The 18,988-nt window shown below is 45.8% G+C and overlaps 1 protein-coding gene across 7 annotated transcripts in view; it reads left to right on the forward strand.

Moving 5' to 3' along the window:
- Window positions 1–18,988, forward strand: part of FRMD4A (FERM domain containing 4A) — a 544,823-nt gene that overhangs the window by 393,770 nt on the left and 132,065 nt on the right. For all 7 annotated transcript variants that reach the window (XM_033209304.1, XM_033209303.1, XM_033209300.1 and 4 more), the window contains exon 5: window positions 10,862–10,946. In XM_033209304.1, the coding sequence (XP_033065195.1) occupies window positions 10,862–10,946 (85 nt within the window). The remainder of the gene's footprint in view (window positions 1–10,861; window positions 10,947–18,988) is intronic.

Below are 18,988 nucleotides of genomic sequence, written 5' to 3' on the forward strand. Positions count from 1 at the left end.
GAGCCCCACCTGAGTACTTCAAACTCAGCAGGTCCAAAGCCAAACTTATTACCTTCTCTCTCCTCCCTTAACCTTCCATGGTCCCATCAAATCTGTGGCATCGTCATCCACTCAGTCACATAGGCTACACATCTTGAAGTCTTCTGTCCTCTTCCTGGAATTTTTTATTTTTATTTTTTTGAGATGGATTCTCACTCCGGCGCCCAGGCTGGGCTGCAATGGCGTGATCTCGGCTCACTGCAACCTCCAATTCCCAAGTTCAAGAGATTCTCCTGCCTCAGCCTCCTGAGCAGCTGGGATTATAGGCACCCACCACCACACCCAGCTCATTTTTGTATTTTTAGTAGAGACGGTGTTTCACCACGTTGGTCAGGCTGGTCTGGAATTCCTGACCTCCGGTGATCCATCTGCCTCGGCCTCCCAACCTAGAATTTTTATGTGCATTAATTATCTGCTGCTGCTTCCAAAATCTCCCTCTGCACTGCCCTCTCCTCCTCATTGCCTGAACTCAGGCCCTCACCAGTCAGTTGACCTATTGCAGCAGCCTCCAAGGGTGGGGTGGGGGTGTCACCAGCACCCTCACTACCCTGAGTTCCCACTTCTTAGCTGGCCGAGAAGTGCAGTAACAAAACACCAATCGTTTGTTTTCTCCAAGAGAGGAGGCAGATTCTCTATATAGGTGAATTCCGTCTCTTTACCTTGCTTTTCATCCTGGGAAGAATCCTCTATTTATAACCTGACATCTGCCTAGCGATGCTCACAGGCGGTTTTCTGCAAAGGAGTGGTAAGAGAATCATCTTCATCAAAAGCCCAGAACTTGAAATAGGCTTGAGTCCGTAAAAGAGCTTCTCTCCAGCTGGGTACCTTTCCAGTATGTTTCTAAACAGAAGCACGGTTGGACTCTGAGCAGCCTCCAGCCTCTAGCCGTGACACCTGCATATCTTGATGCAGTCTGACTCCTAGGTTCCTCAAATCCTTTCTCCTTTGTTATAAATGTCTGTATATTACATCTGCATACCACATGTCTAGGTAGCCTTCGTGGCAAAGCAGAATCGAACCACCTGATAAAAGAGGGTCACGGTAGGCTGGGCATGGTGGTTCATGCCTACACTTTGGGAGGGCAAGGTGGGCGGATCACCTGAAGTTAGGAGTTCGAGACCAGCCCGGCCAACACGGTGAAACCCCATCTCTACTAAAAATACAAAAATTAGCCAGGAATGGTGGTACGTGCCTGTAGTCCCAGCTACTTGGAAGGCTGAGGCAGGAGAATCACTTGAATCTGGGAGGCAGAGGTTGCAATGAGCGGAGATTGTGCCACTGCACTCCAGCCTGGGCAACAGAACAAGACCCCATCTCACACACACACAAAAAGAAACAGAGGGTCATGGAAAAGATAACTAAGTACCTGAAGGTACGTTTTAGAAAGTCAGAGAATGGAGATATTAACACTGTATGGCTGAGTACCCCAGGGTGGGCTATTATTTGGGATTTATATATTATTCTGATATAATACATATGCAAAACACCAGGCTGAATCATCCCCTCCATTCAACAGATTAGGAAATATAAGACCCAAGTATATTAAATAATGCGAATTGGAACTCAGAATCCCTCTCCATCCGCTAGGCCAGACAGTGTCTCTTCTATAAGCATTTCCTCTGCAGAGGCCCTGAGGCCAGTATCAGGCTGCAGGACGTTTTTGGGATGGTGGAAGGGAGGACTCAGATCCTGCCTTCATTGACCTGTCATTCAGCCTAAGAGGGGCCTGGTCCCTCCAGTTTTTCATCCAGCAAATCACCAGGAGTGATCCCAGGTGGCTTCAGGGTCTCAATATAATTACCCAAAAAGGATAAAGGTCAGAGAGACAGGAACTGTCCATTATTCAGCGCCTGTCCACTGCTGAGGCTGATTGTTAATCTTTGCAGCAACCCTGGAAGCAAGTCTGATTATTCCTAATTAAAGAGAGGGAGATGGGGGCCCAGGATGGTCTGTAAATTCTTCCCCAGCATGGCTAATAAGTTACGAAGGTAAGATGAGTATCTCATCTGTTCGGTCAGGTCTGACTCCAAGCCTTGTGTCTGTCCTCCCCTACTGCACACCGTCCATTTCCACAGGGGAAAAGTGACACCCTCCTCCAATGTGGCATTTCCAAGAGACCCTGTGTATCCCTTCAGTGTGGCAGCCTGCCAAGACCTGTGGCCAGAGTTCTCCACTGCTCCCTGTGTAGGCAGAGCCAGGAGCAGCCAAGTCAAAGGCGGTGACCCCAGCCCTCCTTGTGACCCACACTTGGCCATGTTTGCAGAACCAGCGTCCACCTGTAAAGATGGTGTTCAGGACAGGTGCACACCACCACGAGTGGCAGGCTGCCACTCTGAAGGGATACACTGGATATCTTGGAAATGCCACATTGGAGGAGGAAGAGCCATCTCAAATGGTAAAGCAAGAATTTTCAGGACCTGAGACATTTGCTGTTGGTCCCACTAGAGAAGGTCTTGCCATTTTCTGCATTTTCTGACACCGTGGACACCCGCAGGAAGGTGCTCTTTGTTGAACTGTGCTTTTCTGTCTCCTAGAGAGAAAACTTCAGGGTCCACTTGCACCTTCTCGTCACCCTGAGCTGTGTCACTCCCGAGACTTACAAGCCCAAGTCCACCATCATCCCAGCTGTAGCATGCAGCAGCTTTCTCACTGCTCCTCCTGTGCTCCTTCTGTGCCATCATCCACGCCTTCATTTATGGGCTCACAGATGTCCCTTGAGATGTCCCTTGGCGTAAGCACTGCTCTAGGAGCCAAGGACAGAGCAGTGAACAAAACTGATAGACCCTGTCCTTAGCCAATTTCATGTCCATTTCCTCCAGCTTCTGAGATCCTATGAGTCCTGCCTGTCGTACTTTTTTTACCAATTCAGTGCAAATCCATTGTGTACCCTTCCAACTACTTCCTGACCGTGGGCCACACCTCCCTTGGCTGCTCACACTTTCTCTGTCTCTCCCTTTCTCTCACACACACACCCACCCCCAGGGTTGGACTGGTCCTACCACACACACACCTTTTATTTCTACCCCCGAGCTTCTGAGTGTGGTCAGGAAAAGGTTCATGCAACTTCAGGTTGGTTCGTGGTTATTGTGATGAATCCCACACAGATCTTCAGTATTTCTAGCCAGTTCTGCCAGGGGTGCCTGCTCAGGGTCTCTGTTCCCCACTGTGATTTTACCTCTTGCTTCAGGTCCCAGATAGTCAAGGCTTTTGCTTTAAGAAGATGCTGCTGCTTATGTTTCTGCAGAGAAAACAAAGCCAGCGCCAGGGAGCTCCTAGTCCTACTTCTTTACCCACAAACTTAATTGTATCTTTAATGGGGTTTTTGCGGCCTCCCAACCCACTCACTTCACACACGCAAATGCATGAGCATCTCAGAGGAAGACCCTTAGCCCATCAACCAGCACTCACTGATCCATGTGTACCTCAATCCCAGCCCCTTCTATCACCTCACAGAGCTTCTCCCTTGAGCCTTTCCTCTGTTTTTCTCTATCTTAAGCATCTCCTCCATGGTTCCTCCCCTTCGTGACCACGTCCCCATCTAACTGAAGAAAACGCCCTCTCTGATGCACAGCCACCTCCAGCCAGTGCCCTCTGCGACCCCTTCTGCTCTGCACGCAGCAGCCATGAGAGATGGGTCTGCACTTGCTGTCACCCCTTCCCCACAGACCTCTCGTTCCTCATTCTGTGGCCGTCCAGCTTCTAGTGCCATCATACCCCCCGGTCACTGGAGGTCTCTCGCCCCTGGCTCCACAGGCGTGCTTCTGCCCTGCTCCGATGCGGCCTCTGTGGCTCTGGGCTCATTTGAACGTGCTCCCTTTCAGTTCCCCCTGGCTCTGTGGCACTACGTTCTCCTGGGCCACCTCCTCTTGGCTCCCTCTGTGCCTGGCTCAGGGCAGGTTCCCTGCTCTGCTGTGCTGTCCCTCAAGCCCTGGTGTCCACGAGGTTGCGTCTTGCTTGTCTTCTCTCCTGCACCTTCCCCTCGTGTGATTTCACCCCCATCCACAGCTGCCAGTGCAGTCTCTTTGCTGGAGACTCTCTCCATCCTCTGCCCCAGTCCCGACCTCTCTCCCGAGCTCCAGGCCGTCTCCGCTGATTGGCATTTCCGCACAGATGCAGCTGGAATCTAATGACGTCGTCGCTTTCTGCCTCCAAATGTGCTCTCCTTTCGGTGTCACCTCCTTGTCTTTCTGATAGGCACCACCACCCATGCCGCCCCCAAAACCAGAGACTTGGGAATCAACCTTGACCTGACCACTCCCTCCCACCTGCCTCCTCCTGTTCCCTCAGTCACTACTCCCTGTTATTCCTGCATCTTAAACAGTTCCCTATCCATCCCTTACTCTCCATACACAGCCTAATTGTAATTAGGGCCTCCATAAACCTCTCCTGGACTCAAGATCTCCTTGTTCATCTCTGCGTCTGGTCTTGATCCCTTCCAAACTCCCCTATATGAAGACACTGAGCATCTTTCTAGAATTCTCTTCTGATCCTTGCTCATAATTTTTTTCCAGCTTCCCATTATCCTCAGAAGAGGACATCTTTAGCGTGACTTGTATGATGTGACTTCTGCTCAAGTATCCAGCCTCACCTCTTCCCACTCCCCTCACCACACAACACACACACACACCACACACACACACATACACACACAAACACACGTTATAAGCAGCCAGTAGTGGTCCATATATGACCAGGAGAACCTTTAACTGCAAACCGTTGTTTAGTTCTAGAAGACTTGGGAACAATGGCTCTCTGATATTGTTCACCAGGCAAGCTTTAGAAATAGGTCAAGAAAAAATATAAGGAAAATATACACACACCTAAGGAAGTCTGTGTTGTGTGTGTGTGTGTGTGTGTGTGTGTGTGTGTGGTCTTTTTATAGGCGCAACCTTGTGCTCAGAATGAAGCCTACATGTCTGGATTATTCTTTAATTATATATCCTTCTACCAAGTATCCCTGTAGCTCTGATCATCTAAACTCCTTGTAAGAAAATAAACAGAGATTTGATTTGCCTCTTCAAACTTTGAGTTTCACAGACAATAAACTGAAGCAAGCAGCAAAAAAAAAATAAGAGAGGAGAAGCCCGATCGGGGAGGAAGGATTTTACAGCCAAGTCCACAGGCCGGATTCTTGGTGTCTTCTCCGGCTGATGGAGACAGCAGCTGCTACTTCCTGTCACTCGCAATAACAATGATGGCATGGATCTAAAATGAGGTTCCTGCTAACTGGAGCTTGCTATATTTCAGCTAAGTGTCCCAGTTAAAAGTTTAGAGGCATTGAGATTCTAAGCATCAGAGGCTTGGCTGCAGAAACTCACAGTTTATTGCTGTCATTATCATGGCTCTTATTTGCCACCAAGAGTAGGCATTTCAAATGTGACATTTGTGTTCATTACAAAATGAAATCACTGGTCCATTTAATTAACACTTGCTGTAAATATTCAGTGATTCCCAAGTGCCCAGGGCTGGAGGGGGAAGGGAAAGGGAGAGAAGGGGGGATGGAGGAGAGACCTGGCTGATGTCATCGGGCTGGGCCCTTGCCATCTGACTAGACAGTGTTCAGTCTGTTGCAATCAGAGGCTTTCACTTGTCAAACAAAGAAGGGGACGGGACTCCCCGAGGCTTTAGAGGCTGTTTAATATTTAATAAGCTCAAACACATAAACACAGCACACCTATTTATTTCTCCTTCAGACTCTCTGATAAAATATTCTCGGGTCTGGATCATCTGAGCTAGTTTGGGTGGACGGTTGCTTGTGGAGTCAGGAAACCTCTTAGCGAGATGTGTGCTCCCTCTAGAGTGTTCCTTTCAACTCACATATGTGCCCCAAGATTCAGTCCTGCTAAATGTGCCCCAAAAACCAGTTTAAAATGTAGGTCTGATTATGATTCAGCTGTGGTGAGGCCAGCAGATGAGGAGAGGACAGACATTGAAAAGATCGTCACTCAGTTCCCAGGAGGAGGGTCCACACCATGCCACGCAGGGCCACGTGGGAGGCACTGGGGTTAGTCAGGAGGCAGGGGAGCCGGGGAACAATTGGCAAGAGCATTTTTTGTGGTTTCTGTGGGGAGGAACAAGTAAGGCTGGGAGAGCAGGCTTGGGATTGGCTAGTTTAAGTAATTTCAGCGGGCTCTGTGGCATGGGAGCTGCCCCTGGTTGTCTGGTGCATGTCCCTGGGGATGGTGAGGGTGGAGGAATAGTGGTCCTGGGTGTGAGAGCCGAGAGGTGGCGGGAGGGGTGGACCCTGGATCCATGGTGACATGTGGAAGTCTTGGGGTCTGGAAATTGGCTAACCCTGGCACCAGCAGTCCCTCCAGGCCCAGCAAAGCCACAGACATCCAAGCATCATAAAGCCATCGTCAATACACAGCCAGACTCGGAACTGTCCATGCAGACCCTCTGAATCTGAGACACAACCTTCATTTCCCTGGTTACCCGGAGACCTGGAATGTTCTTTGTGAACCTTGGAAGCGGTCCCTGCTCCACGCCTGTAGTTAAGGAAATGCAACATCGCCACCTACTGCTGAGGCTCTCCTGAGAATCAGGAAAAGAACCTACCTTTTTTTTTTTTTTTTTTTTTTTTTGAGACAGATCTGCCTGTCTCAGCCTCCCAAAGTGGTGGGATGACAGGCGTGCCCAGCCAAAAACGATGCCCGGCCAAACACTGGATTTAAAAAAAAAAAAAAAAAGAAACGAAGAGGCTGGCCTGTAATCCCAGTACTTTGGGAGGTTAAGGTGGGACGATTACTTGAGCTTAGAAGTTCAACACTAGCCTGGGCAACATAGCGAGACCCCATCTAGACAGAAAATAAAAAATTAGTCAGCATAGTGGCTTATATCTGTAGTCCCAGCTATTTGGGAGGCTTAGGCGGAACAGTCACTTGAGCTCGGGAGGTCGAGGCTGCAGTTAACTGTGGTTGCACACTGCACTCCAGCCTGAGTGACAGAGCAAGACCCCATCTCAAAAGAAGGAGAAGGAGAAGAAGAAGAAGAAAGAAGAAGGAAGAAGGAAGGAGGAGGAGGAGGAGGAGAAGGAGAAAGAAGAAAGAAGAAAGAAGAAGAAGAGAGAAGAAGAAGGAAGAAGAAGAAGAAAATTTTGACTTTGAATCCAAGCCATCAGCCCTCCCCATCTTCCCAAAAGGCTCTTGTCCCTGGTGCCCCCGGTGTGCACCGTGCCTCTCTGGGCATGTAGGTGGAGAGGTCTGAGCTCTTTTTCTCTGCAGGCATTTTTGACTCAGCAGTTTACTGGCATGGAGGGACAGTTTGGGATGAGCTCCATACCCTCCCCTAATAGAACAATGATATGACAGGCCTGGAACTCACAGGGTTTTCCAGGCTGTCGTCTTGGTGATAAAAGTTAACAGGAAACTGCTTTCCACTTCTGTCGAGAGGAGGTGATTTTTTTCTTCATCTCGGAATGTGCATGTTATTTCCTGTACCTTCTCTGCCCCATTTTATGGCCAGACAACATAGAGCTCGGTGGAAATGAAGGCAGTCGCGGAGATGGAGAATTTGCCACCTGAATTCAGTTTTCCATCATTTGAGAGTGGAAACAAAAAGGAAAGTGTTATATTTTCTTAATATACTATTCAGGAGAAAATTGGGGTGGAGGAGACAGGATGTCTTTACTCTTTAATTTTTAAGAACTAAAGCAAATGAGATTCTTTTAAGAAACATATGGCATTACTTTGAAAATTAAGTTATTTCAGACCTTATATGAATTTAGACTCAAAATCATTATTAGAGCACGAAGGCCGCCGTCAACTTCAGGAGGCCTCTGCTAATATTCCGGTATTAGGATTTCTTTCTCTCTTCCTTCCCTCCCCTTTCTCTCCCTTTCCTCCCTTTTCCTTATTTTCCTTCCTTTAGTTTCTTTTGTTAATCTGACTACCCTTTGCCAAAGGCCCTTTGCAAAGGACATGGATTGATTGATTTATTTTTGAGACGGAGTTTCGCTCTTGTTGCCCAGGCTGGAGTGCAATGGTGCGATCTTAGCTCACTGCAACCTCCACCTCCCGGGTTCAAGCAATTCTCCTGCCTCAGCCTCCCGAGTAGCTGGGATTACAAGTGTCTGCCACCACGCCCAGCTAATTTTTGTATTTTTAGTAGAGACGGGGTTTCACCACATTGGCCAGGCTGGTCTCGAACTCCTAACCTCAGTTGATCCATGTGCTTCCGCCTCCCAAAGTGCTGGGATTACAGGCATCAGCTACCGTATAGATTTATTTTTTGAAAAGCAAATCAAATCAAATTTATTTTGCTTTGAGATGTAAAATTTGCTACTGCCATTCTGCTCCCCATTCTTAAAGAATAAAAGTTGTTTAACTTTACTGTGCCTCTGAGACCATGGTAGGCCCTATATGGAGACCTCTGTGATCTAAGACACCTGCTCCGGAAGCAGGGGGCAGGTGCTTGGCAGGGGCAGGGGTTATGGGGAGAGACCAGCCAGTCCATTAATTTTCAGGCTTTACAAGTATGAGGACCACTGTGTAATTCCTCCAAGTTTTATAGAACCTGAGATGATGATATTTGTACTAATGATGTCTGTGGATTGAGAAAATCTAATGTCTGAAGTTACTCCGAATTCACTCACCAATTTAAAAAAACTTGAATTGTATTCATCACAGCAGCCTCTGCACACATTTGAAAAATGATAGAAAGTATTATTTATTTATTTAGTGTCTAGACAGAAGGTTGCAAGCTGGTGGGCCATGGGCTCGATGTAGCCTATAGACATGGTTTTTATCTTCGTGTTTCTCCAACAGTAGCATCGTCCTTCAGGTATGGTAAAGGATATATATATATATTTTTTTTTTTTTTTTGAGATAGAGTCTCACTCTGTTGTCTAGGCACCATCTCAGTGGCACCATCTCAACTTACTGCAAACTCCCCCTCCCAGATTCAAGCAATTCTCCTGCTTCAGCCTCCTGAGTAGCTAGGATTGCAGGCACCCACCACCACTCCTAGCTAATTTTTGTATTTTTAATAGAGACGGGGGTTTCGCCATGTTGGCCAGGCTGGTTTTGAACTCCTGACCTCAGGTGATTCCCCCAACCTCGGCCTCCCAAAGTGCTGGGATTACAGGTGTGAGCCACCGCGCCTGACCAATTATGGATAAATCCTTTTATGTTTTACCATACCTGAAGGGTAATGCTACCATTGAGCTTTCCTTTCTGAAAAGACACATGAAGTCCTGTATCTACAATGTAGGAACTCTCTTCCTCTTCCGTTTCCCACTGGAATCTAAAAGTATCATTTGAAGCTGAAAATTCCAAGTTGTTGCCCCTCAGGTGATTTTATTGATTAGAAGAAGTCATTTTTAAATGAATTACTATAAATAAATAGAACTTCTTGAAGGTAAGGACATCATTTTGTTTGCTTTATACGATGTTGGTTTCTCGTTTTTGCTGCTGTTGTTGTCGTTTAAATGGGAGGTAGTTTCCAATATTTAAAACCAGTGGGCTTCTTAGGTAGAGAACCACCTCTTCTTTTACAGTCTGAATAACAAGCCTGGCAGGATGATGTGACTGCCCTGAGTCACACAGAGCTGGGGATTCCATCACTGCTCTCTGACTCCCTCCAGAGGATTCTGGCCATCAGATTATGACACTGTTCTAGAAAACCGTAGTACTTGTTTCTTCTCATTTCACCTTCCTCATCTTCTGCCTCTTCTTGGTGAACCCAGTTTCCAAGAGCCCCAGGTACCCAGCACCCTCCTAGTCCGCCGTAAGGGTTGCCACACCTGCTCAGAACCTTCTTCCCTCCAAGATGCTGCATTTCAACCTTTCTCTCCTCTTCCTTTCAACTCCTAGTCCTTCAGTGCGGCTGGTCATTAGACAGTACAAGCACATTATCTCATTAAAGAATTTAATAAACTCCAAAGTCAATATTATAAAGGCATATTTAGTGTAAACTTAAATAGTATCAGCATGTTTCATCTTGAAAATATCTATAAGCTCCATCTAGATGAAATCCAATTCTCATTTGGCTTAATATGCATTAATATCGCAGTGTTAAGAACCCTTAGCTTAGCTCTCCAAATGTGCAGAAATCAAATCACACTTTACCAGCTTCGAGAGTAGTAGTAACCATTTCAAAGAAAGCTGTGATTAAGAAGAAGAAATTATCTTTCAAAAATCCAACTCGGCTGGGCACGGTGGCCCACATCTATAACCCCAGCATTTCGGGAGGCTGAGGTGGGCAGATAATTTGAGCCCAGCCTGAGCAACAAAGCAAGACTGCACATCTACCGAAAAAAAAAAAAAATCAGTCAAGTGTGGTGGTATGCAGGTGTAGTCTCAGCTACTCAGGAAGCTGAGGCGGGAAGATTGCTTGAGCCTGGGAGGTCAAGGCTGCCGTGAACCACCATGATCACACCACTGCACTCCAGCCTGGACAACAGAGCCAGACCCTGTCTCTCTAAAAAAAAAAAAAAAAAAGGAAGAAAATCCAACTCAATGACAGTTTAGGACAAACAAGCAATGTGTTGAAAACAAATAACATTATGTAAAATTAGAAAGCAGCTAGGACAAAGAAAGCAGAGGGCCAGTTTGAGAATTCGTTCTTACAAGTTGGTGGCAGACCCGGTTCTTTGGCTGTGGTGAGGCCCTCTAGGCATGACAGTCCTAACCCACTATCCAAACTGCTGCAACACTGTTTGTCCTCCATAGGGAATCATAGAAAAACCATGGATGGTGCCTTTCTCCTTTGTTTATTTAGGATGGGGAGTGCCAGCTTTCGTCTCAAATCATGTAGCTCAAGAGAGCACTTTATTTTCTGCGCCTGCTGTGTCTGTGGTTCATGCACCGTTTTTCTCTTTCAGGTTCTATATCGAAAGCATTTCATACCTGAAGGATAATGCTACCATTGAGCTTTTCTTTCTGAACGCAAAGTCCTGCATCTACAAGGTAGGAACTCCTTCTCCCCAGTTTCCCTCTGAAACTTGAAAGTACCATTTGAAGCCGGAAATTCCAAAGTGTTGTCCCTTAGGCCATTTTATTGATGAAGAGAAGTCATTTATCAGTTAATTACTATAAATGAATGGAATGTTATGAAGCTAATGCACTATTTAATAATGTGACTCCTGACCGGGCGCGGTGGCTCAACCTGGAATCCCAACGCTTTGGGAGGCCAAGGCGAGCGGATCACGAGGTCAAGAGATCAAGACTATCCTGGTCAACATGGTGAAACCCTGTCTCTACCAAAAATATAAAAATTAGCTGGGCGTGGTGGCACGTGCCTGTAGTCCCAGCTACTTGAGAGGGTGAGGCAGGTGAATCACTTGAACCTGGGAGGTGGAGGTTGCAGTGAGCCAAGATTGCACCACTGCACTCTGGCCTAGTGACTCCATCTCAAAAACAAAAAAAGAAAGGAATAATAATAATAATGATGTGATTCCTTTGATCCATGGCTGCTCTGTGGACATGTCTCCTAACCTTATTTTAAAGGTTTCCTGATTTTAAAGGTTTCTTTGTCAACTTAGACAAAGGGGAAAAAGCTAGACAAGTATGACAAACACACTAGTCAACTTAGACAGGTCTTGCAGATACACATGAGCTTCTTATAACCAAATATGTGTATTTTTGACCATTTTTAGATGGTCTAGCAGCATCTTTCAAAGGGATGCTATTATCACTTTAAGTGAGACAGTTTCTTTTTTAAAGCATTGTAGTAAAATACACATAAATTTATTATCTCAACCATTTTTGAAAATTTTTTTATATTTCCATAGGTTTTTGGGGAACAGATGGTATTTAGTTACATGAGTAAGTTCTTTAGTGGTGATTTGTGAGAATTTGGTGCACCCATCACTCGAGCAGCACACACTGAACTCAGTTTGTTGTCTCAACCATTTTTAAGTGTGCAGTTCAGTGGCATTAAGTACATTCACAATGTTGTACAACCATCACCACCATCGTTTACCCAAGAATCCTTTTCATCTACCGAACCGAAACCTTATACTCATTAAACAACTCCCCTTCCCCGCTTTCCTCAGCCCCTGGCAACCACTACTTTTTGTCTCTATGAATTTAACCACTCTGGTACTTCACATAAATGGAATCATATCGTATTTGTCCTTTTGTGTCTGGCTTACTTTACTTAACATAATGGCCTCAAGGTTCATCCATGTTGGCCAGGCGTGGTGGCTCATGCCTGTAATCCCAGCACTTTGGGAGGCCGAGGCAGGCGGATCACCTGAGATCAGGAGTTCAAGACCAGCCTGGCCAATGTGGTGAAACCGCGTCTCTATTAAAAATACAAAAATTAGCCAGGTGTGGTGGTGTGCACCTGTAATCCCAGCTACTCAAGAGGCTGAGACAGAAGAATCGCTTGAACCCGGGAGGTGGAGGTTGCAGTGAGCTGAGATGGCGCCATTGTACTCCAGCCTGCGTGACAGAGTGAGACTCCATCTAAAAAAAAAAAAAGTTCACCCCTGTTGTAACATATGTCAGAATTTCCTTCCTTTTTTTTTTTTTTTAATTTTTAAGACAGGGTCCCTCTCTCACACAGGCTGGAGTTCAGTGGTGCAATCTTGGCTCACTGCAACCTCCAACTCCCAGACTCAGGCAATCCTCCCACCTCAGCCTCCGAAGTAGCTGGAACTACAGGTGTGTGCCACCACACCCAGCTAATTTTTGTATTTTTTTGTAGCCATGTTGCCCAGGCTGGTCTTGAACTTGTAGGCTCGGGTGATCTGCCTGCCTTGGCCTTCCAAAATGGTGGGATTACAGGTGTGGGCAACGATGCTTGGCTGCCCTCCTTTTTAAGGCTAAGTAACATTTTATTGTATGTGAAGATCACCTTTTGTTGATCCATTCATCCGTCAAAAGACACGGGTTATTTCCACCTTTTGCCTATCGTGAATAATGCTGTTATGAACATGGATGTCTAAATATCTCCTCGAGACCTGATTCCCAGTTGTTCAGGGTATATGCCTATAAGTGGTATTACCAGATCATAGGGTACTTCTATTTTTAATTTTTTAGGAGCCATCCCTACTGTTTTCCATAGCAGCTGCACCATTTTACATTTCTACCAACAGTGTCCAAGGGTTCCAATTTCTCCACATCCTCTCCAGCGTTTGTTATTTTCTATTGTGTTTTATTAATAACCATCCCAGTGGGTGTGGGATGTATCTCATTGTGGTTTTGATTTGCATTTCCCTGATGACTAGTGATGTTCAGCATATTTCCATGTGCTATTGGTCATTGGTGTATCTTCTTTAGAAAAAACGTCTGTTCAAGAGATGATTCCTAGTTGAGAGCGACAGCCCCTTGTCATGTATCCAATTGCTCCATAAGCTTGTAGTGTCTCCTTTTGTGGGATAACCCAAAATGCCTACACCCCTTTCCAGCACATACCTCTTGCCTGGGAAGACGGACTTGCAGAATATCACTGAGGTTAGGAACTGCAACTAAAAGAACTTTTTTTTGTTTGTTTGTTTTTGAGACACAGTATCACTCTGTCACCCAGGCTGGAGTGCAAAGGCACGATCTCGGCTCACTGCAGCCTCCGCCTCCCAGGTTCAAGTGATTTTCCCTCCTCAGCCTCCCGAGTAACTGGGGTTGCAGGTGTGCACCACCACGCCCGGCTAGTTTTTGTATTTTTAGTAGAGATGAGTTTTGCCATGTTGCCCAGGCTGGTCTTGAACTCCTCACCTCAAGTGATCCAGTCACTTTGGCCTCCCAAAGTGCTGGGATTACAGGTGTGAGCCACTGCACCTGGCCCTAAAAGAACATTTTTAAAAAGAAACAGCCACTCCACTGGCTACCCACCGCGTGCACATAATGAATGCAGTGAATGTCTCATGAATGCAACCTCCTCACACCCCCTTACGGCTGCTCTTTAACAGTGATAGATAAGAACGTTCACTCCTACAAAGTTCACATGATGTAGGGGCTTGTTGCTGAGTGCTTTATGTGAATTGTCTGAGTCTTCTCAACACCTTTTGAGATAGACACCGCTTTGAGAGTGAATTTTGCATAAGTTTATTGATGGTAATTAACTTGGAGTCCAAAATGCATTCTACCTTGAAATAAATCAAATAGTTCTAAACCTAGGATTTCCCCTTACTCTAAAAATTTAATTAACAAGATGCAGAAGAGTTTGAGGTATACACCAACTGACTAATGTAGGGCCACAGAAAGCAAATTAACAGATGTTTTTCTGAATTCACAGCTTAAGTTCTACCTCTTACCCGGGTAAAATGTCAGGGACTCGTCTGAAGTCCTGAAGTGTGAGGATTAGTTAGAATAAAAGGTTTACTAAGGAATTTAAAGGTAATGCATTCAGTCAGGGCAAATTCCAGATGGACAAACCAGAGAACTTTCCAATGAAGATTTCATGGGTTCAGCCATTCCTGTGATCTCAGTAAGGAATTTTCTCTAGGTTATCAGGATGTTGATGGAAGATTAAATAAATTTTTTTTTTTTCCCTTGAGATGGAGTCTCACTCTGTCACCCAGGCTAGAGTGTAATAGCATAATCTCAGCTCACTGCAACCTCTGCCTCCTGGGTTCAAGCGATTCTCCTGCCTCAGCCTCCTGAGTAGGTGGAACTACAGGCACCAGCCACCATGCCTGGCTAATTTTTGTGTTTTTAGTAGAGACAGGGTTTGACCATGTTGGTCAGGCTGTTCTCAATCTCCTGACCTCGTGATCTGCCCACCTCGGCCTCCCAAAGTGCTGAGACTACAGACATGAGCCACCGCACCCAGCCAATTCTTTTTAAAAATAAATGAATAAATAAATAAATAAATGTAAAGCCCAGAGTGTCCTGAATTTTCTAAAAGTTTTATTATTATTATTATACTTTAAGTTCTGGGATACATGTGCAGAACGTGCAGGTTTGTTACATAGGTATACAAGTGCCATGATGGTTTGCTGCACCCATCAACCCGAGAGATAGATGTTGCTTTTTATCCCTGTTTTCCCAGTGATGAAGATGAGATCACATACCTAATGAATGGCCAGGCTATGGTGCACCCTGGAGGGAGGCTTTCCTCCTACACTTCTCTGTGAGCTGTTCGATGGATAGATTCAAAGGAGCCTAGGGAGATACTGCTGCCTGGATTTTAAAATTTAATTAAGCTCAGGCCTTGGGGATTGCAAAAGCCCATTAAACCTTAAGACATACACACACACACACACACACACACACACACACACACACACACGAGTTGGAGTGGTATCAGCCATCACTTTCCTTCTGGAAGTACCTCAACACATTCACTGCACAGAATAGTTCCACCAAGTACAAATGTTCAGAATAACAGAGGGCCTGGTAATGATCAAATTCAGTTCTGTGGAAAGACCTCATTTTGGGACGGTTGCTGAGCCAGGACTTAAACTGGGCTCAAACCCAGCACACTCAAGAGGACAGCATTTTGGGGTTTTGCCGAATGGAGGAAAAAGATACCAAATGCAGCTCCAGGTACCTTCAAATTCTTTCTTCTAAGACCCCATTTGCTCATTATAAAGTGGAAATAATAATACTAACCTTACATACAGGTTGTAAGAGTATTTGGTGTTTTTTTAAAAATGAATGTGAAAGCGCTTTGAAACCAAGTTCAGAAACGAAAGGTGAGCGGTGTCCACCAGGTGGCAGCCTTGGGCAGGGAAGTAAATGAATGGCAAGGCTGAACCCGCGAAATCACTCTCCAGCAGGGCAAGTAAAAAATTGTCCCGGACCCACGCCTGTAATCCCAGCTCTTTGGGAGGCCGAGGCGGGCGCATCACGAGGTCAGGAGATCGAGACCAGCCTGACCAACATGGTGAAACACCATCTCTACTAAAAGTACAAAAATTAGCCAGGTGTGGTGGCGGCGCCTGTAATCCCAGCTAACTCAGGAGGCTCAGTCAGGAGAATTGCTTGAGCGAACCCGGGAGACTGAGGTTGCAGTAAGCCGAGATTGCACCATTGCACTCCAGCCTGGGTGACAGAGCGAGACTCCGTCAAAAAAAAAAAAAAAAAAAATTAATTGACCCAAAGCCTACTTGGGCAGATGCTTGGGGAAAGGAGAGGAGTTGTTCAGTACTATCTCGTCCCAAATGCTGAGCTGGCACTGAAGGCTTCTGAACATCATGTACGCCTAGGACTTTGCGATTCAGGGAAAATTAAAAAGAATACATTTCAGAACTGAATACTACAGGTGCCCTGAGTGGAGGTGACGACACCTTTGCAGCCAGCCACATTTAGGATCAAGGTCCCGACAGCATCAGCCCACATGCTGAATGTCACCCCAGAACCCAGCTCTCTCTTCTCAGAATCTTTCCTTGGGCTTGGGCACATAAATGACCACAAATGACCAAGAGACAGCTTCTTTCAAATTGATATAGGAGACCAAGTTGCATCCCAAGGCCCCTGTCTCCTTCCCGTGATCAAGAATAATCTCTTCATTTGTATAAAATGCCATTTAAATGTTAGTTTTAAATTTCTTATATATATTATGATATTTGAGCCTCAGCATCTCTGCGTGATATGGAGCAAGAATCAATAGCTTTCCAGAGGAGGAAGTAGGGAGAGAGAGTCTAAGTGACTCAGAGACGAAGGACTGGGGGATGGCTGGATAGCCTGTGTAACCTATGTCAATGTGAAGATCATGATAGGCACTGCTGAGTGATCGAGAGTTCAGGTTTTGCTGTCAGGCAGACCCGGGATCTTTTCCCAGCCCTGCCCCTTGGTAAAAGGAATAAATGTGGGCACCTCCTGTAACGTCTCCAAGCTTCCCTTTCCTCTCTAATTGAGTAAGGATTATAAGGTCTAACCACAACCTTCTTGGGAAGATTCAGTGAGATAAAGCATGCAAAGTTCTTAGTCTCATGCCAGGCATGTGATTAGCTAGTTGGATTTAGACCCGAGGTTTTTCTCTTGGCTGTGATTCTCTTTGTGCCACCCACACAGCACCCTGGTGCTTTGGGGGCCTTGAAGAGCCCAGAGGGTGGTGTTAGACCCAGATAACCCATCCCGATGCTGATACCCAGACGCCTGGGGTTATCCAGTGTGGGTTTAACATCTGCTCCCTCCCTGTCTCTTGGGGAATGGTTCCTACCATATATTAAAATCTAAGTTGTCAAGGTAAAATAAGCTGCTTATTTTACTTTTTCAAAGTTCAATTTCATTCACTTTTTTTCTTTCTTTTTTTTTTTTTTTTTTTTTGAGACAGTCTCACTCTGTCGCTCAGGCTGGAGTGCAGTGGTGCAATCTCGACTCATTGCAAGCTCCGCCTCCCAGGTTCATGCCATTCTCCTGCCTCAGCCTCCCCAGTAGCTGGGACTACAGATGCCCGCCACCTCGCCCGGCTAATTTTTTGTATTTTTAGTGGAGACAGGGTTTCACCGTGTTAGCCAGGATAGTCTCCATCTCCTGACCTCGTGATCCGCCCGCCTCGGCCTCCCTAAGCACTGGGATTACAGGTGTGAGCCATGGCGCCAGCCAATTTCATTCACTTTTTAAAGTATTAATATTGGTTTCTATCAAAGTAATATATGACATCATTTAAAACTCAAATGGTTCCACAAGGCTTGTTATGACAAACAGCCTCCTCCCCGCAACTCCTGCCACTTGCAACAGTTTTAGCTGTTTCTTCTAGTATTTGCCTCCATATAGCTAAATAATTGACACAGGGTATTATTCCTAGATTGATTCATTTTATTGAATTCCTGTTCAGATGGATGAAGATGGCCAGGCACAGTGGCTCACGCCTGTAAAATACCAGCACTTTGGGAGGCTGAGGTGGGGGGATCACTTGATCTTAGGAGCTTGAGACCAGCCTGGGCAACATAGTGAGATGCCATCTCTACAAAAAACACAAAACCTAGTCGGGTGTGGCGGCACATGCCTGTAGTCCCAGCTTCTCTGGAGGCTGAGGTGGGAGGATCATCTGAGCCCCAGAGGTGGAGGTTGCAGTGAATCCAAGAGCCCAGATCACACCGCTGCACTCCAGCCTGGTGGACAGAGCGAGACTTTGTCTAAAAAAAAAAAAAAAATAGGATGTAGATTTAGATTATAACCACCCACATTTTATTTCCTTTTCCATTTTCTCAATATAGTGATAGCACAATTCCGGCTTAAAGCGAGAGTCTTCAGCATGACATTATCGTGACTAATCCAAGTAGTATCCTGTGGTTGCAGCTCCTTTTTTAGACAACCCATTGTTTTACCCAAGGGGAATACTTGCCTTGCTTTCACTTGTTTAGTTTCTACATACCCTTCACTTTTCTCCAAAAGTTCCTACAGATTCCCAGATGTCTACCAATATTAATTTCCAGCTACATCAGGTAGTTCTCGTTCCTCTTTGGTTTGATTTTGGTTGCTGTGGCAGCTGCTACTGCTGTTGTTTTTCCAGGACCTCTCTCTTACGCTCCGCTCTCCTCCTGCTCCAGCCTGGACTTGGTCTCATGCAGAGTCTCAACCCGGGACGCCTCATCCCCATCAGGGTCTTTCCTTCTCCCTCGCTGTGTATTGGGTCCTCTGTTTCATGGATCCGGAGACTTCCTGTTTTTTGTTTTACTCCATTGTTTCACTGGAGAACATCCTGCAGTCAATCCAGAGAAAGCACAGATGGGAAGTAAGATGTTTGGATCCTGGCATATCTGAAAAAGTCTTTCTTCTAGCTTCATATCTAATGAATAGTTTGACTGGATACAGAAATATACCAAAAAAATTTTCTCTCAGAATACCAAAGGCATTGCTCTGGAAAAGCCCCCCATCCTGTCCATTCCCCTTTGGCCCCCAACAATGGGATCTTGTGGGAACTCCTTTTTGCTCCTTTTGATGTAAAATTTCAGGATGGGTGCCCTGATGTGGGTCTTTGTAAATCCATTGTACTCTGTGTTCTTTTAGTCTGGAGATATGACGTGCATTCTTTTTTAGTTGTGGGTTCTTTTTGGATTGTTTCTTTGATATCTTCTCCCCTCTTGCCTGTGTCCTCTCTTTCCAGAATTCCTATT

Source organism: Trachypithecus francoisi, unplaced genomic scaffold (genome assembly GCF_009764315.1).
Source record: "Trachypithecus francoisi isolate TF-2019V2 unplaced genomic scaffold, Tfra_2.0 Lachesis_group9, whole genome shotgun sequence".
Lineage (NCBI taxonomy): Eukaryota > Metazoa > Chordata > Mammalia > Primates > Cercopithecidae > Trachypithecus > Trachypithecus francoisi.